The sequence below is a fragment of the Pristiophorus japonicus genome, chromosome 12, assembly GCF_044704955.1.
Source record: "Pristiophorus japonicus isolate sPriJap1 chromosome 12, sPriJap1.hap1, whole genome shotgun sequence".
NCBI lineage: Eukaryota > Metazoa > Chordata > Chondrichthyes > Pristiophoridae > Pristiophorus > Pristiophorus japonicus.
In genome coordinates this window covers 190,486,330-190,502,897 of record NC_091988.1, presented here as the reverse complement: position 1 = coordinate 190,502,897, position 16,568 = coordinate 190,486,330, and the positions used below count along the sequence as shown (strand labels likewise).

The 16,568-nt window shown below is 42.8% G+C and overlaps 1 protein-coding gene across 1 annotated transcript in view; it reads left to right on the top strand.

Moving 5' to 3' along the window:
- Positions 1-10,907, top strand: part of LOC139277622 (DNA topoisomerase 1-like) — a 92,102-nt gene extending 81,195 nt beyond the window's left edge. The window contains exon 21 of the mRNA XM_070896335.1: positions 5,832-10,907. Coding sequence (XP_070752436.1) covers positions 5,832-5,934 — 103 coding nt within the window. The 3' untranslated portion in view covers positions 5,935-10,907. The remainder of the gene's footprint in view (positions 1-5,831) is intronic.
- The last annotated feature ends 5,661 nt before the right edge of the window (positions 10,908-16,568 follow it).

Here is a 16,568-nt window from a genome sequence, read left to right as displayed (position 1 = left end):
TCTGAAAGTCCAAATACACCACATCAACTGGTTCTCCCTTGTCCACTCTACTGGAAACATCCTCAAAAAATTCTAGAAGATTTGTCATGTCACCTCTTTCCAAATGCGCTGCTATGATATCCTTAATAATTGATTCCATCATTTTACCCACGACCGATGTCGGGCTGAAATCGGTAGTGGGTAAAACGAAAGTGACTGCTGCATCTGGGCCGAATGTATGATTTCCCCCAGGAGATATCACATGAAATTCCACACATGTCCAAGGGTTCGCTCTCACCATGAACACAGGCTGAAGGGAAACACTGCCTGTGGTTATGGGCACAGAGATACTTTGCTTTCAACAAAAGCACCAGCCGGGACAACTTGCAGGTTTCAGTGTAACAGCTCCTTTTTCTTTAAGGAATATGTTTGTTCCTTTTCATGGAATGCATTTGGGATTCTGTGGTTGGGAAAATGTTGGAGTCTATTATTAAAGAAGCAGTTGCAGGACGTTTGGAAAAGCAAAATGTGGTCAGGCAATCAGCATGGATTTTTGAAGGGAAAGTCATGTTTGACAAATTTGCTGGAGTTCTTTGAGGATGTAACGAGCAGGGTGGATAATGGGGAACCAGTGGATGTGGTGTATTTGGACTTCCAGAAGGCACTTGACAAGTTGCCACATAAAAGCTTACTGCACAAGATTAAAGTTCACAGGGTTGGGGGTAATATAGTAGCATGGTTAGAGGATTGGCTAACAGTGAACAGAGAGTCAGGATAAATGGTTCACTCTCTGGTTGACAACCAGTAACTAGTGGGATGCCACAGGGATCAGTGCTGGACCCCAACCATTTACAATCTATATTAATGACTTGGAAGAAGGAACTGAGTGTAACGTAGCCAAGTTTGCTGACAATACAGGGATGGAAGGAAAAGCAATGTGTGAGGAGAACACAAAAAATCTGCAAAAGGACATAGACAGGCTAAGTGAGTGGGCAAAAATTTGGCAGATGGAGTATAATGTTGGAAAGTGTGAGGTCATGCACTTTGGCAGAAAAAATCAAAGAGCAAGTTATTATTTAAATGAAGAAAGATTGCAAAGTGCTGCAGTACAGCGGGACCTGGGGGTACTTATGAAACACCAAAGGATAGTATGCAGGTACAGCAAGTGATCAGGAAGGCCAATGGTATCTTGGCCTTTATTGCAAAGAGGATGGAGTATAAAAGCAGGGAAGTCTTGCTACAGCTATACAAGGTATTGATGGGGCCACACCTGGAATACTGCGTGCAGTTTTGGTTTCCATATTTACGAAAGGATATGCTTGCTTTGGAGGCAGTTCAGAGAAGGTTCACTAGGTTGATTCCGGGGATGAGGGGGTTGACTTATGAGGAAAGGTTAAGTAGGTTGGGCCTCTACTCATTGGAATTCAGAAGAATGAGAGGTGATTATCGAATCGTATAACATTATGAAGGGGCTTGACGAGGTGGATGCAGAGAAGATGTTTCCACTGATGGGTGAGACTAGAACTAGAGGGCATGATCTTAGAATAAGTGACCGCCCATTTAAAACAGAGATGAGGAGAAATTTCTTCTGAGAGTTGTAAATCTATGGAATTCGCTGCCTCAGAGAGCTGTGGAAGCTGGGACATTGAATAAATTTAAGACAGAAATAGCCAGTTTCTTAAACAAGAGGTTATGGGGAGCGGGCAGGGAAGTGGAGCTGAGTCCATGATCAGATCAGCCATGATCTTATTGAATGGCTGAGCAGGCTCGAGGGGCTGTATGGCCTACTCCTGTTCCTATTTCTTATGTTCTTATTCCTTGTGATCTCCTCGCAGCACTCCAAAGACGTCAGCATGTTTCAGTCTGGTATCTCTGTTCTACAGTGCGAGTAGCAGGAATGTTGCCGAGTGGGTTAATGTTTGGACTTTCATTGTGAAGATTTTTGTTTTGCCTCCCATTGTCTCTTGCCATTCTGTGGAGCCACATTTGTAATTAGTCATATGTTTCTGTGGAGTTGCCTGGTTCTGCTTTTCGACCAGTCTCTTGACTGCAGTGAGCCAATGGTATGCCAACTTTTTGAAACTGCTTAGCAATTGTTCCATATGAGGCAGTTGATCCGGAGGGAGCAACTCGGGAAATTCATAGTGAGTAGTTTGATAAGGTGATTGGCAGAAGAACCAAAGGCGACATGAGGGAAAACTTTTTTACGCAGCGAGTGGTTAGGATCTGGAATGCACTGCCTGAGAGGGTGGTGGAAGCAGATTCAATCGTGGTTTTCAAAAGGGAATTGGATAGGTACCTGAAGGAAAAAATTTGCAGGGCTACGGGGAAAGAGCGGGGGAGTGGGACTAGCTGAAGTGCTCTTGTCGAGAGCCGGCACGGGCTCGACGGGTCAAATGGCGGCCTCCTGTACTATATCATTCTATGATTCTAGCGACTTTAATTTATCTAGCGCCTTTAAAAAAGTAAAACATCCCACAGCCCTTTACAGGAGCATTATAAAACAAGCCACCTAAGGAAATATTAGGACAGCGAGCCACTTAAGCAAATATTAGGACAGTTTTGGTCAAAGTGGTAGGTTTTAAGAAGCGTCTTCAAGGAGAAGAGAGGTGAAGAAGTTTAGGGAGGGAATTCCAGAGCTTGGGGCCCAGGCAGCTGAAGTCACAGCTGCTAATGGTGGAGTGCAGAAAATCAGGATGGATAAGAGGCCAGAATTGAAGGAGTGCAGAAATCTTGGAGGGCTGGAGGAGGTTCGAGATAGGGAGAAGCAAGGCCACGGTGGGATTTGTAAACCAGGATGAGAATTTTAAATTCAAGGCATTGGTGGACCGGCAGCCAATAGAGGTCAGCGAGCACGGGGGTGATGGGTGAAAGGTGATGCGAGTTAGGATATGGGCAGCAAAGTTTTGGACGAGCTCAAGTTTATGGCGGATAGAAAATGGGAGGCCGGTCAGGAGAGAATTGGAATAGTTGAGTTTAGAAGTAACCAAGGCATATCAGGAAGTTTTTAGGAGTGATAATGCCTTGGAATGGACTCCCAGGTAGAACAGTGGAGATGAAACCCTGGATTTGTTTAAGAACCAGGGAGAACGGGGTTAGTGCAGGCTTGTAGGGTTTCCCCAGATAGGTGGACTGAAATGGGCTGAATGGCTGCCTTCATCCACAAATACCATGAGATCTGTGTGCTCTTGGATGTATTTATTTCCCTTGGATCCAGCTGTACTGCATGTGACTGTTTCCTAACCGTGAATCGGCTTCCCGTCACATTCATTGTTTTTTTGGATGGTGGGGAGTGGATGGGAGTCTCTGGGTGAGTGAATGATTGACTGGGTAGCTTTCAAAACATCAGACTGTCCACTGAGAATGCTAGCGTGCTGATTTGATTTTTTAAAAATGTTTGCAGTATCTTAACTATTTGAGGCCTGACATTTTCATATTTACAAAACTAATATTTGCACACAAAACATAATTGTATTTTGCAATAGATTATTTAATTTGGCCGAGACCATGCATTAATTCGAGGTTTAAAAGCCTGGTCAATGTATTACAAATTGGCTTGGCTCCTAAAATGTTCGGCTTTGTACACGGGTGAACAAAAAAGTCTTGCTACAAGTTTGCATAGCTCACCAATGTTTAATGAACCTGTTGGAACGGTGCCCGTAAAATTGCCTGAAGGTTGGCCTTCGAGATTCAGAAAGGAAATACCCTGTAAACTGCTCAAGGTTGCCCATACAGAACACAGTTTAACTGAGTGCCTGGAAGTAGTTAATACAGGCTTTTAAGCAGTTGAATCGTAAAGTTATTAGTCCTGGCTCGGGTCCAGGGAAGAAGCACTTAGTGAGTGATGACCCCATGCATTTGTGTGGGTCCCTTCAACAACAACAACAACAACAACTTGTATTTATATAGCGCTGTTAACATAGTGAAACGTCCCAAGGCGCTTCAGAGTAGTATGAGATTAAAAAATTGAGCCGCATGGAGGGCTCGAGAGAAATGGTAGTGAGGAAGAGGGGTTTGTAAAAGTGGAGCTGACCTGTCTAATTCCATGCCTCAGTACTGACTTGTTCATGATGATTGACACAAAAGGGGAGAACCTTTTTTGACACATGCTTCACTCAGAAGCAGAGTTTTTCTTTGTATTCAGTAAAAGTAGCAGTTTTTCTTGGTCTCTGTGTTCATCAGAAGACTTCTATTTCCTCTCATCTCGAAGAATTTTTACCTAGCAGATGTAAGAGGTATCCTTCCTAGTACACGGTACTTTTTAATGGTTTGAGTGTACAAGGTTAGAAGCAAAATTGTGCCTACAGTTGCTTTACAGATAGAATAAGAGTGTCCCTTAAATGTGAATAGTCTCAGGTGGAGAAAGGTGAGAGGGAAGCTAGCTCTGATATCGTGACTTGTGTGTAATGTGGGTTCAATCAGATCCAGAGATCCAAGTGAGACTGGTAACCCTGTCACAAAGGGGTTCATCCACTCAGCATTCGAGTATCTACGGCCTGTGCCCAAGGGACTCAAAATCGCACTGCTCATGTGAGAGAATTAGGTCATAGGTGCGCTGTTTGATGGACTGACTTTTCCAAACTGTTTATTTTGTCAGCTATCTAAAGAATTATTCTTAAAGTAATCTCGCCAATATAGAACCTCCGACTCTGGTCACTGATATAGTTAATATTGAGCACCGATTTACAGTGATGCACTTCCCTGTGTAACTTTCTACTCATTTTGGTAAGCAAATTAATTTGCTACCCAATTGCTAGATAACTTTGATTGCGTTTACATATGTTTACTTAACCTTTTGTGTACTTAACTTTAAGTTGTAGGTTGTAACCAATAAATAGCGTTTAGTGCTTGCCTGGCTTCTCCCTTGAAGATTGGGAAAGGAAGAGTTAGTTGACTCATTCAGTAACTTGAGGATTAGTAAAATAAGTTAATTTTGATCCAAACTAGTTGATGTAAGATGATTCGTCGAGCCCAGTCAGTAATCACGTGTCCCATGACTGATGCTGGGAGGTTAAACTCTGGACGATTCCTCTGTAAGGAGGGAATTGAGGATTTGTCCGGTTCTTCCTCATATATTTGTCAGGATACTGAAACCCAACTTCATTACAAACCCACTTGTGCCCAGGATCCTTTGAGTAACGGTCTTAAGTCCAGGCCTTGTTTCATGAATCTTATTTAAATCAGAACACCAACGCTAACTGGCTGAACTTTGGTTCAATATCTCATCCAAAATCTGGCACACTTGATGTGCAACACTCTCAGTACGGCACTAAATTCCCCACTTGTTTTTGGTGTGGGGCTTAAACTCAACAACCTTATAAGATAAGAGATGGAGCCAGCCTTTTTATTGCAAGGGGTTGACATGTGTCCCTGAGTAGAAGTGTTATTGCGACTGAAATGTCATAGCTTGTAGTATTTTTGTTTACTAGCGGATTCAGGGAATGATTGATGTTTGTTAGCACAAGAAAATTGGACGTGCTGAACGGTCCTTGCATGAATACTGTGCTTCTGGTCCTTCCCCTTTCTTCCCTCCAAATCTGTTGCCAGCCACCAGAAAATGAGAATGGCATGGGCTAGTGGATGTTCTCCCACCTGCCTCCTGCTAAAACTAAATTGGCAAAAAGTGTCGCCCCACCAAGTGCGAAACCGAGATCGTCCTGCCTCTCGATACGTCGGCGTTTTCAAACACTGCTCACTTGCTGCTTTGCGCAGAATTGGCGGTGCAGAAAAATGTGTTGACTTATTAGAAACTGTGATGATGGTGTGAGGCCACCTCCAATGTTTTGCTCAGTATTGACTTTTCTACCTTTTTGTTCTCCCCTCTCCCTCCCCACCCCCACCCTTTTTTTTAGGAGTAAGAAATGGGATATCCCAGTCGAGAAGATCTACAACAAAACCCAGCGTGAGAAGTTTGCCTGGGCCATTGATATGGCAGATGAAGACTTTGAATTTTAACCATTGATGTGGCTGAAGCTGAGTGAGACCCGGCCTAAGCCACTCCCGAGCTGGAGGAGATGCATTTTTATGTAACGAGGAAAAAGGAAAAACTCTGTGGTTCCATAGCTACTGTTTTAAGAGGAAGAAAAGCAAAACAAATATATATATATTGGCACTGATTAGATTGGTGCATTTATACTGTTAGAACCTTGCAATAACTTTTTTTTTTAAATTGAGGACTACAGTCCTGTTTTAGAAATAAAATCAGAGTGCACCTGCTTTAAAACTGGTCACTGCTGAACCCTGGGGAAGAATTCGTGACTGTTCGGCCTGAACTGGAGACTGAGTGCTCGCTATCCTGTGTTTTTCTTAAAAGGGTTTTTTCTTTTATCTTAAAACATTTCTCACCAACCCAGTGCCCACAACCACCTAACTGGAACGCGAACCCAGGTCGAGCATTCGGTTTGGATTGGATTGATTTTTAACTGTGCAAAAAGATTGTATACATGGATTTAACATGAGGGAAAGAAAGGTTTTAGATTTTATCAGCAGGATGGTTTGTGTAAGAATGTGTTTTATTAGGAATGTGCAGTGGCGGAGCGAGGGTCAATTGCCAATTTGGCTGACTTGTCCTGTCAGAAAGCGCCCTCGGCGAGCAGCTGTTTCTAGGGGTAGAGCTTGGCGTGCTCTCGGGGCCAGTGATAAACTGGGGAGCAGCTGGGAGCCGAGAGCTCTGTGGGGAGCGTTGCGGGTACGGGACGGAGCTGGCGACTGCTGACTTGTCCTGTCTGAAGGCCGAGCAGGGAACTGCACTGACTTGCAGGCCGAATGCAGGGGCGAGAAACCAAGTCAGTCCTCCACTGCTGCATTGGGCGACCTCAAAATGAATGGTGGTTATGTTCCATCACCTCACCCAATCTGCTCCGCCACTGGGAATGTGCGTTGTGTTCTTTCCCTCCCCATTATAAATTGTCATGCATTTGTTTTAAATGGATGGATTGTGATCTATTTAAATCCCTGCGCTTAAATTTGTTTTTAAGAATTCTTAATTTTTTATAATCGTTTGCAATGATTCCTACTGCACTTGCAGGTGAACCCTGATTAAATCGGAAGGGGATTAAAGAACCCTTCTTCATTGCGTCTGCCAGATCCCCACTGGAATAAATTTTAGGTCACAGATTATCTGAACTTCAACGGCCTTTTGATTTGAATCTCCTATTTGCTGTGTTGGAGGGGGGAGTGAATGAGTTATCCAGTTCTTGCTGTACGACTAGTGCCTTGTGAGCCATGTGTTTGAACAGTCGTGGTCTTTCAATCTCCAATTGTTGCTCTGGGAGTTTTTAAAAAGCGATTTATTTCAAGGGGGAAGGGGGAGTAGTGAGAGAGAGAGACATGGCATGGCTGCCATTGGCTTGGTTCCATTTGGTTTCTGAGTGTTTAATTGGTCAAAAGCCAATTGTGGCATGTAAATCCTGTTTTAAATTGTGCAGTGTATAAAATGGACCATCAAGAAATTTTTTAAAACATTCCTTTTTGGAGGTGGGGGTGGGGGTGGGGGGGGTGCAGGGAAGCAACCCTCGGAGCAATGTTTAAAAACGGTGAAACTGTACCGTCATAAGTGATTTGCTGCACCTCCCATGCTCGAGTACCTAGCTGTGGAAGCAGCCTGTTCTGTGAGGGGGCAGAGTGATTGGGGTAATGGGCGTAGCTTCCAGAGCATTTGGTAAGCAGTGACCTTTTTTGTCTGGTGTGTGCGCTTATGTTTCTTCACCCTTTTAAAAAAAGAAAAAAGCGGTTTCCTTTTCTGTGACTGAGATGAAATCCTTTTTAGACAGAGTTATTGGATAGTGACTAACATCCAACAGCAACTTCAAGCCCATTGGGTTTCGTGTAGCTGTAAGCTGTATGTTTAATTTTTTTTTCTTGGACTTTTGTCGATGAGGAAGTATCTACAGCTCAAGGTTTAATTTACTTAATGATTGTAATTAATTTAAAAGGTGTGCTGTTAATTAGTACTTTCTTCCTCGTCGTGCATTTTAAAGGCTCCTTGCACTCCATCGAGTAACTATTTGGGTTGTGTCTAAATAATTATATCCAGATCTTTGGAACCATTTTGAGAAAAGGACATCTTAAGAGGCCTTTATTGCTGTGAATATGTATTTTGTTGTATTTATAAAAATTTAAAAAAAAACATTTCAGCTTGACTTGGGGAAACAGGAGTAGACAAGTTAACTCGAGTTTAGAGGTCCTGTCACCAAAGAGTAAAGGGGACTTGATTTAAATGTGTCCACTGGTTTAAGTTGAATTTTTTTTCTTTTTTTTTTAACTGTGAATGGTTTTCCTTTTGTTTTTATGAGACATGCAACTTTTTAATGCTTCAACTCAGGTTAGAGAGTGCGCGCGCGAGAGAGAAAGGGTACCAGAATGAACTTACCTACAATTCCAGTATTTGTGACTTTTTCCATTAAAACTCTGCATCATTGTAGCCTAACTGGACAGCTGACCCAGTAACCTGAAACAGAAAGTGAGGTCCTTTTATTTATTTTCTCTCCATTTTTTTTTGACGGTGTAATTTTAATTTAAATTGGGCGGGGAGGGTTGGTCAAAGCCAGAAGGATGTATGTATATGGTGGTGCTTGTTCGACAGAAGGGAGAGAAAAATTTACCCACTAACTAACCAAGCCAAGCAGTCGATGAGTTCTGTAGATTATTTGCATTTGATCACACAGCTCTCTCCATGCAGCTTTCTCTGGTGAGTTCGCTGCTACTTATGCGCTTTCTATCAATGTGGCTTCCTGACATCTGTGGTAGTGAGCGTGGTGTCATCCTTGAGTAATCTGCTATTGGATTTTGACATTTTCAACATTAATTGTAACAGACTTTAAAACTGGTTTTATTATCTGTCCAATTTAAGAACACTGGGTGTTTTTTAAAGCCTATCTTTGATAATTGACCCTTTTTTAAAAAAAAAAAATTTTTTTAAGTAATAGTTTGGCAGCTTTGTATCCAGAATTCTAAACAATGGGTGGATTTGAGTCGAGGAGAAATTGGCTGGGGAAGGAGGGCCGGAAACGTGACAAGCATAGTAAGTTAGGATGTCGTTACTTTACTGTGGACCCAAGCTCAAATTTGTCCTGGACTGATGGGACAAAAGTTTCCCCTCTCTGTTAACCATTAAGGGTCACGTGTGAATTCGGTTTGGTGCAGGCCTGACCAGCTCCTTGGCGGGTGTGCGCCCATAGTACTAAACGACTGCTAATTCTGTGCCGATGGGTAACCTCACTCGAAGGCCATGAGGAGAGCTGGTGTGGAAAATGGATAAAGCGCAATTTTTGGCATATTGTAGAGAAAGCTTAACTCGTGCTATATGTGAACTAACGATACTTGAAGCTGACACTGGATGGAATAAGTGTTAATTGCTCAGGACCAACACTCTGGATAATCGTATACAATTTTGAACCAGAACGAAACAAAGTAGAGAATGTGTAGGGCTTGCTAATGATGCACATCACCATTGTCCACACCATGATGCTTCAAAGCCAAGCGCTTTGCTTGTCGAGAGGTAGTTAACATCCTCTAACCTAGTGTGAATTACTTTCAAACCTAAGTAGTGAAATCGCGAGTGAAGGTCTAGCTGTCTCCCGCCTCTCACCCCCACTGACATCCACTCTTCAGTGGTGACGATTTGTGCTGGGGTTCAGTTCTTTGTACGTAGCCTAGGTTGGTGTGTTATGCTGACTTGGGGCGGGGCTGAATCCAGCGTAAGTACTAAGTTTTCCATTGAGAACAGTGACCTATAGTTTACTCTGAGGACTCTAGATAGTACCTGAAGCAGTGCCAACTTTTTGTTGGAGGGACGACTTTTAAAAACTGAAATCCACTATGTGGTACAAACTTATTCTCTGTATTGCTACATACCCGGTGTAGATAGGTAGCAGAAACTACTGTACTAAATCAACATCCACTCCTATCAACAGAAACCAAGCCACCAATGGGACAGGGTAGCTGTTGGAGGGCATCAGAACTGTTAGGAAATTCTCTGTTTACAAAATAGATGCATCTGCAGTGGGCGTGTGCCCTGCTCTGCAATCTCTGCCGTTGCCACTGTCGCACCAACCTCTAGGACTCCTTCCCTACTGGCTCAGCTGGAGATGTGGAAGTCTCTGGGTGGGAAATTTCCTGGAACTCTCTGGGTTAGCCTGCATCATGTTGCGTCTCACCCAACGTCTGCTTCCATTTTAAACTCTTATGAACACTGCCGCAATATTCATTATCTTCTCTTCTCTCTTTCTCCCCCTGCACCCCCCCCCCCCCCCCAACACACACACACAAAAAAAAAACAACTCTGCTATAGTAGGAAAGAGGTGGTTATTACAAAATGCCCTCATTATTATAGGAGATGAAATATTACATTTCTCACAACTTGTAGACCTAATGTTGGGGGCGGGGGGATGTTGGGACGCTGAGTTGCCGCTTTGATCTTATCTGACTGAAGCAGCCATGGTTGTTGAGCCATACGTGAATTAAGCTGCTTGGTTTTAAAAATGCAGGCTTTTTAATTTATATTTTAAACTGGAGTTCTTTTAGCGTTTACACAGTGCGCTGCTGTGTCGACGACCTGTTTGGCCGCCAATCCTAGCACGTTCCTGTGCTTCAGCTATCCAGTTAGGTTTCCTGTTCCATGTCTATGAATCATTGTTGAACTGTTGTAGCACATTTTATCATGTACTTGTGAAACTGGCCAACATATATATAAATATATATTAAAAAGATGCTTATTCAGTCTGAATTGTAATGGGGAAACTTTACATTTTTCTTTTTTGTTTTCCTCCTGCCTAAAATCCTCTTTAGTATGTGCTTTAACTGATGGGCTAGTATTCACGGACTGATGTGTACCAGGTTTTTTTTTACACATTATTTCTGTAAATTTAACATACTGCAATGAACTGTGCTCATTTGTATTTTTAAATAAACACATTGTACACTATGAACGTAGCAGAGTCTGGTTTGAATGCGTGTGTGCTGTTGGCAGGGAAAATTGATTTTTTTTTTTAAATGATCCTAATATTTTACTGCTTTTCATTATTTTATCATTTCCTTTAGTTTCCCCCCTCCTCCCAACTCCACTTAATGTACCACCTTTGTCAATGCTCATGTGAAACAGCCCCGGCAGAGATTTTGAAGTGACTTGGAACTGCTTTTATGCTGCTACTTTGGCCTAGCTGTAAAGTGGTGTCAGCTATCGATGGATGCAAGTGCAGTGACTACTATAAGTATTTAGATCCTGAGATGTCCAAAAGACCATCTCGCATCTGTTTTGAGAGCCCAGTCTAAATCCCAGTCTTTATTGACGTTTAGTTAGGAAGGGAATGTCAGAGAGGGGTGGATATTGTTCATTGTGGTGAAGGCTTCAAATACAGAGAAAAAATTCATGGCTAAAAGTTGAGAGGAACTTTTTATTCCCCCCTTCGCTAAGAGCAACGGATGCGACAGCTAAATTGCCAAGAGGCCATTGAAGCACCGAGGTATGTTTTTGGGTGGAGCAAGGGACTGACATAGCAAGTAGTTGGACTTGGCATCAATCAAAAAAGGACTGGCATATTTGGCCAAATGGCCTTTCCATTCAAAAAAATAAACGTTGGATTTTAATTTTCTTCATGTGAGGAAGCTGCACCCTAAATGAACTAGTGCGGACCTGAAAACATTTCTTTGACTGCAGTTGCAGCACTGGTGCGTGCAGAGATAACGTGCATGTAATCTCCCAAGTCCAGCAGCACCACCTTGGACTAAACACCTCCACCCCTCCCCCCCCCCTCCCCCGAACCACAGTCGTCTGAAAACCTATCTCCTTTTTTTGCAGCAACGCAGCATATGACCTTGCACAGGGTTAGGTTTTCAGTGTCCCAGCCAAAGGACTATGTAATGTACAGCTAAAAGGAGAAAACTGACCACATCAAAGAAAGGAAACGACCAAAGCTGACCTAAAGATTCAGTGAGATGGGAACCAGATTTTTTTTAATTGTAAAATTCACTTATATTTGTGATTCCATTCTTAATCATCCAAATGTGACACTGTCCCTTTAAGAGCTAAGCTTGCACGCCTCTTATGCTTCCAGTTTAAGACCCATTTGAGTTCTTTTGGTTGATTTAAGTTTTGGGATTGGTAATATTGGCGTGGACTAAACCATTTTGCAACATTTGCTTGGATCATTACCACTTGGAATCGAGCCCTGTGCATTCCACTGTAAGTAATAACTTGTGACCGTCACAAACACTGCTTATTCCGAACGCTTAAAACAGCTTCCAGGAGGTTTAAGGTGATACTGCCATCACTTAATACTCCACCCAAGATAGGATCAGAAAAAAAACTGATCCATGAGCCAGTTCAAATAACAAGACTATGCTAGCCTTTCTATATTTCTCCCCACCCCTCCCCCATTGCTTCACTGTCCGATTTTGAAGTCGAATTCCTCTTCACAAGCAATACCAGCCAGAAAGGATAAGAACAGAATAGGAGCAGGAGTAGGCCATGCGGCCCTTTGAGCCTGCTCCGCCATTCAATAAGATCATGGCTGATCTGATCATGGACTCAGCTCCACTTCCCCGCCCGCTCCCCATAACCCCTTTTCTCCTTATCGTTTAAGAAACTGTCTATTTCTATCTTAAATTTATTCAATGTCTCAGCTTCCACAGCTCTCTGAGGCAGCGAATTCCACAGATTTACAATCCTCTGAGAAGAAATTTCTCCTCAACTCTGTTTTAAATGGGCAGCCACTTATTCTAAGATCATGCCCTCTAGTTCTAATCTCTCCCATCAGTGGAAACATCCTCTCTGCATCCACCTTGTCAAGCTCCTTCATAATCTTATATGTTTCGATAAGATCACCTCTCATTCTTCTGAATTCCAATGAGTAGAGACCCAACCTACTCAACCTTTCCTCATCAGTCAACCCTCTCATCCCGGAATCAACCTTGTGAACCTTCTCTGAACTGCCTCCAAAGCAAGTATATCCTTTCGTAAATATGGAAACCAAAACTGCATACAGTATTCCAGGTGTGGTCTCATACCTTACATAGCTGCAGCAAAACTTACCTGCTTTTATACTCTATCCCCTTTGCAATAAAGGCCAAGATACCATTGGCCTTCCTGATCACTTGCTGTACCTGCACACTAGCTATCCTTTTGTGTTTCATGCACAAGCACCCCCAGGTCTCGCTGTACTGTGGCACTTTGCAATCTTTCTCCATTTAAATAATAACTTGCTCTTGATTTTTATTTCTGGATTTTTTGTGTCCTCACACAATTGCTTTTCCTCCCATCATTGATTCGTCAGCAAACTTGGCTACGTTACACTCAGTCCCTTCTTCCAAGTCCTTAATATAGATTGTAAATAATTGGGGTCCAGCACTGATCCCTGCAGCACCCCACTAGTTACTGGTTGCCAACCAGAGAATGAACCATTTATCCCGTCTCTCTGTTTTCTGTTAGTTAGCCAATCCTCTATCCATGCTAATATATTACCCCCAACCCCATGAACTTTTATCTTGTGCAGTAACCTTTTATGTGGCACCTTGTCAAATGCCTTCTGGAAGTCCAAATACACCACATCCACTGATTCCCTTTTATCCACTCTGTTCATTACATCCTCAAAGAACTCCAGCAAATTTGTCAAACATGACTTCCCCTTCATAAATCCATGCTGACTGCCTGACCGAATTTTGCTTTTCCAAATGTCCTGCTACTGCTTCTTTAACATTTTCCCAACCACAGATGTTAGGCTAACTGGTCTATAGTTTCCTGCTTTTTGTCTGCCTCCTTTTTTAAATAGGGGTGTTACTTTTGCAGTTTTCCAATCTGTTGGGACCTCCCCAGAATCCATGGAAGTTTGGTAAATTACAACCAATGCATCCACAATCCCTGCCGCTACTTTTAAGACCCTAGGATGCAAGCCATCAGGTCTTGGAGATTTATCTGCCTTTAGTCCCATCATCTTCCTGAGTACCACCTCCTTAGTGATTGTGTTAAGTTCCCCCCCCCCCCCCCCATCCCATAGCCCCTTGCCTATCCACTGTCAGAATATTGTTAGTGTCCTCTACCGTAAAGACTGATACAAAATATTTGTTCAGAGTTTCTGCCATCTCCATGTTCCCCATTACTAATTCCCCGGTCTCGTCCTCTAAGGAACCAACATTTACTTTAGCCACCCTTTTCCTTTTTATATACCTATAGAAACTCTTGCTATCTGTTTTTAATATTTTGCGCTAGTTTACTTTCATAGTCTATCTTTCCTTTCGTAATCACTTTTTTAGTCATTCTTTGCTGGCTTTAAAAAGCTTTCCAGTCTTCTGTCCTCCCACTAGTTTTGGCCGCTTTGTATGCCCTTGTTTTTAATTGGATACCATCCTCTATTTCTTTAGTTAGCCACGGATGGCTATCTTTTCTCTTGCACCCTTTTCTCCTCACTGCAATATATTTTTCTTGAGAGTTGTGAAATATCTCTTTAAATTACACCACTGTTCATCAACCGTCCTAAATTTTAATCTATTTTCCCAGTCCACTTTACCCAACTCTGCCCTCATACCTTCATAGTCTCCTTTATTTAAGCTTAGTACGCTGGTTAGAGATCCAACTTTCTCACCCTCCATCTGAATTTGAAATTCAATCATGCTATGATCACTCATTCTGAGGGGATCCTTTACTAGGAGATTGTTTTAATCCTGTCTCATTACGCAGGACCATGTCTAAGATAGTTATGTCTAACATTAATGATTTGGATGAAGGAAATGAGTGTAATATCTCCAAGTTTGCAGATTACATTATACTGGGTGTGAGCTGCGAGGAGGATGCTATGAGGCTGCAGGGTGACTTGGACAGGTTAGGTGAGTGGGCAAATGCATGGCAGATGCAGTATAATGTGGATAAATGTGAGGTTATCCACTTTGGGGGCAAAAACACGAAGGCAGAATATTATCTGAATGGCAGCAGATTAGGAAAAGGGGAGGTGCAATGAGACCTGGGTGTCATGGTACATCAGTCATTGAAAGTTGGCATGCAGGTACAGCAGGCGATGAAGGCGGCAAATGGTATGTTGGCCTTCATAGCTAGGGGTTTTGAGTATAGGAGCAGGGAGGTCTTACTGCAGTTGTACAGTGCCTTGGGTGAGGCCTCACCTGGAATATTGTGTTCAGTTTTGGTCTCCTAATCTGAGGAAGGACGTTCTTTCTATTGAGGAAGTGCAGCGAAGGTTCACCAGACTGATTCCCGGGATGGCTGGACTGACATACGAGGAGAGATTGGATCGACTGGGCCTTTATTCACTGGAGTTTAGAAAGATAAGAGGGGGTCTCATAGAAACATATAAAATTCTGACAGGACTGGACAGGTTAGATGCAGGAGGAATGTTCCCGATGCTGGGAAAGTCCAGAAACAGTCTAAGGATAAGGGGTAAGCCATTTAGAACTGAAATGAGGAGAAACTTCTTCACTGAGTTGTTAACCTGTGAAATTCCTTACCGCAGAGAGTTGTTGATGCCAGTTCATTGGATATATTCAAGAGGGAGTTAGATATGGCCCTTGCGGCTGAAGGGATCAAGGGGTATGGAGAGAAAGCAGGAAAGGGGTACTGAGGTGAATGATCAGCCGTGATCTTATTGAATGGTGGTGCAGGCTCGAGGGGCCGAATGGCCTACTCCTGCACCTATTTTCTATGTTTCTATAGCCTGCCCCCTGGTTGGTTCCATTACTTACTGCTCAAAGAACCCGTCCCTTACGCACTCTAAGAACTCCTCCTCAAGGCTACCCTGGCCAATTTGATTTGTCCAATCAATATGGAGGTTAAAATCACCCGTGATTATTGCTGTACCCTTTTTACAAGCCCCCACTATTTCCTGGTTTATGCTCCAACCAACAGAGTTGCGGTATGGACGACCATGGTCATGCTTGAGAATCATCTAAACTTGGGCCAAGTTGCATACTGTGTTGATTGCTGAGACATGGAAGATGATGGGAGGGTGGCTGCTCTAACTTGACCTGCAATCATTTGAATAGCCCTGGCGCCAGATCGTGATGCATAATGGATACGGTTCAAGTTCTGCTGATGGAACCAATTGATACTGTTTGATGTTCAGACAGGACTGGCCTCGGCCATGTCTGTTAACAAAAACTGACTGCACTTTAATTTTTTTTTAAATGTCTTCAGTGCCTGTGAATTGCTTTAGGATATTCTGAGGGTGTGAAAAATGCTAAATAAAAGTAAGTCTGTGTCTTTGTGAATTTTTTGCCTAAAATTTCATCTGAGCTTAATTTCTCTCAGGAAATTGGTGCTGAAATGCTGCTAGTATTGGTTGTGGAATTATATTTGTTTTGTCTACTGAAGGTGTGCAACCACATTGTCTTCCCCCAAACATCCGTGTTGGTTTCCTCAAGTCAGTTAGTCATTGCACCTTCCATGTTATTCTTTTCCGTGAGGTTTACTTTGTCCTTGTACAGACTAGGCCAAGGGTGTATTTACCATTGAGGCCATTGGGGGGAGCTCTTCCTCCATCTTTAACTACGGATACATTGCCACATTAAGAGAGTTGGAGCAATTTGTTACTTGTTCGTATGATGTCTCTGATGCTGCCTCCTTTAAAAGTATGGAACTGGAATGAGCC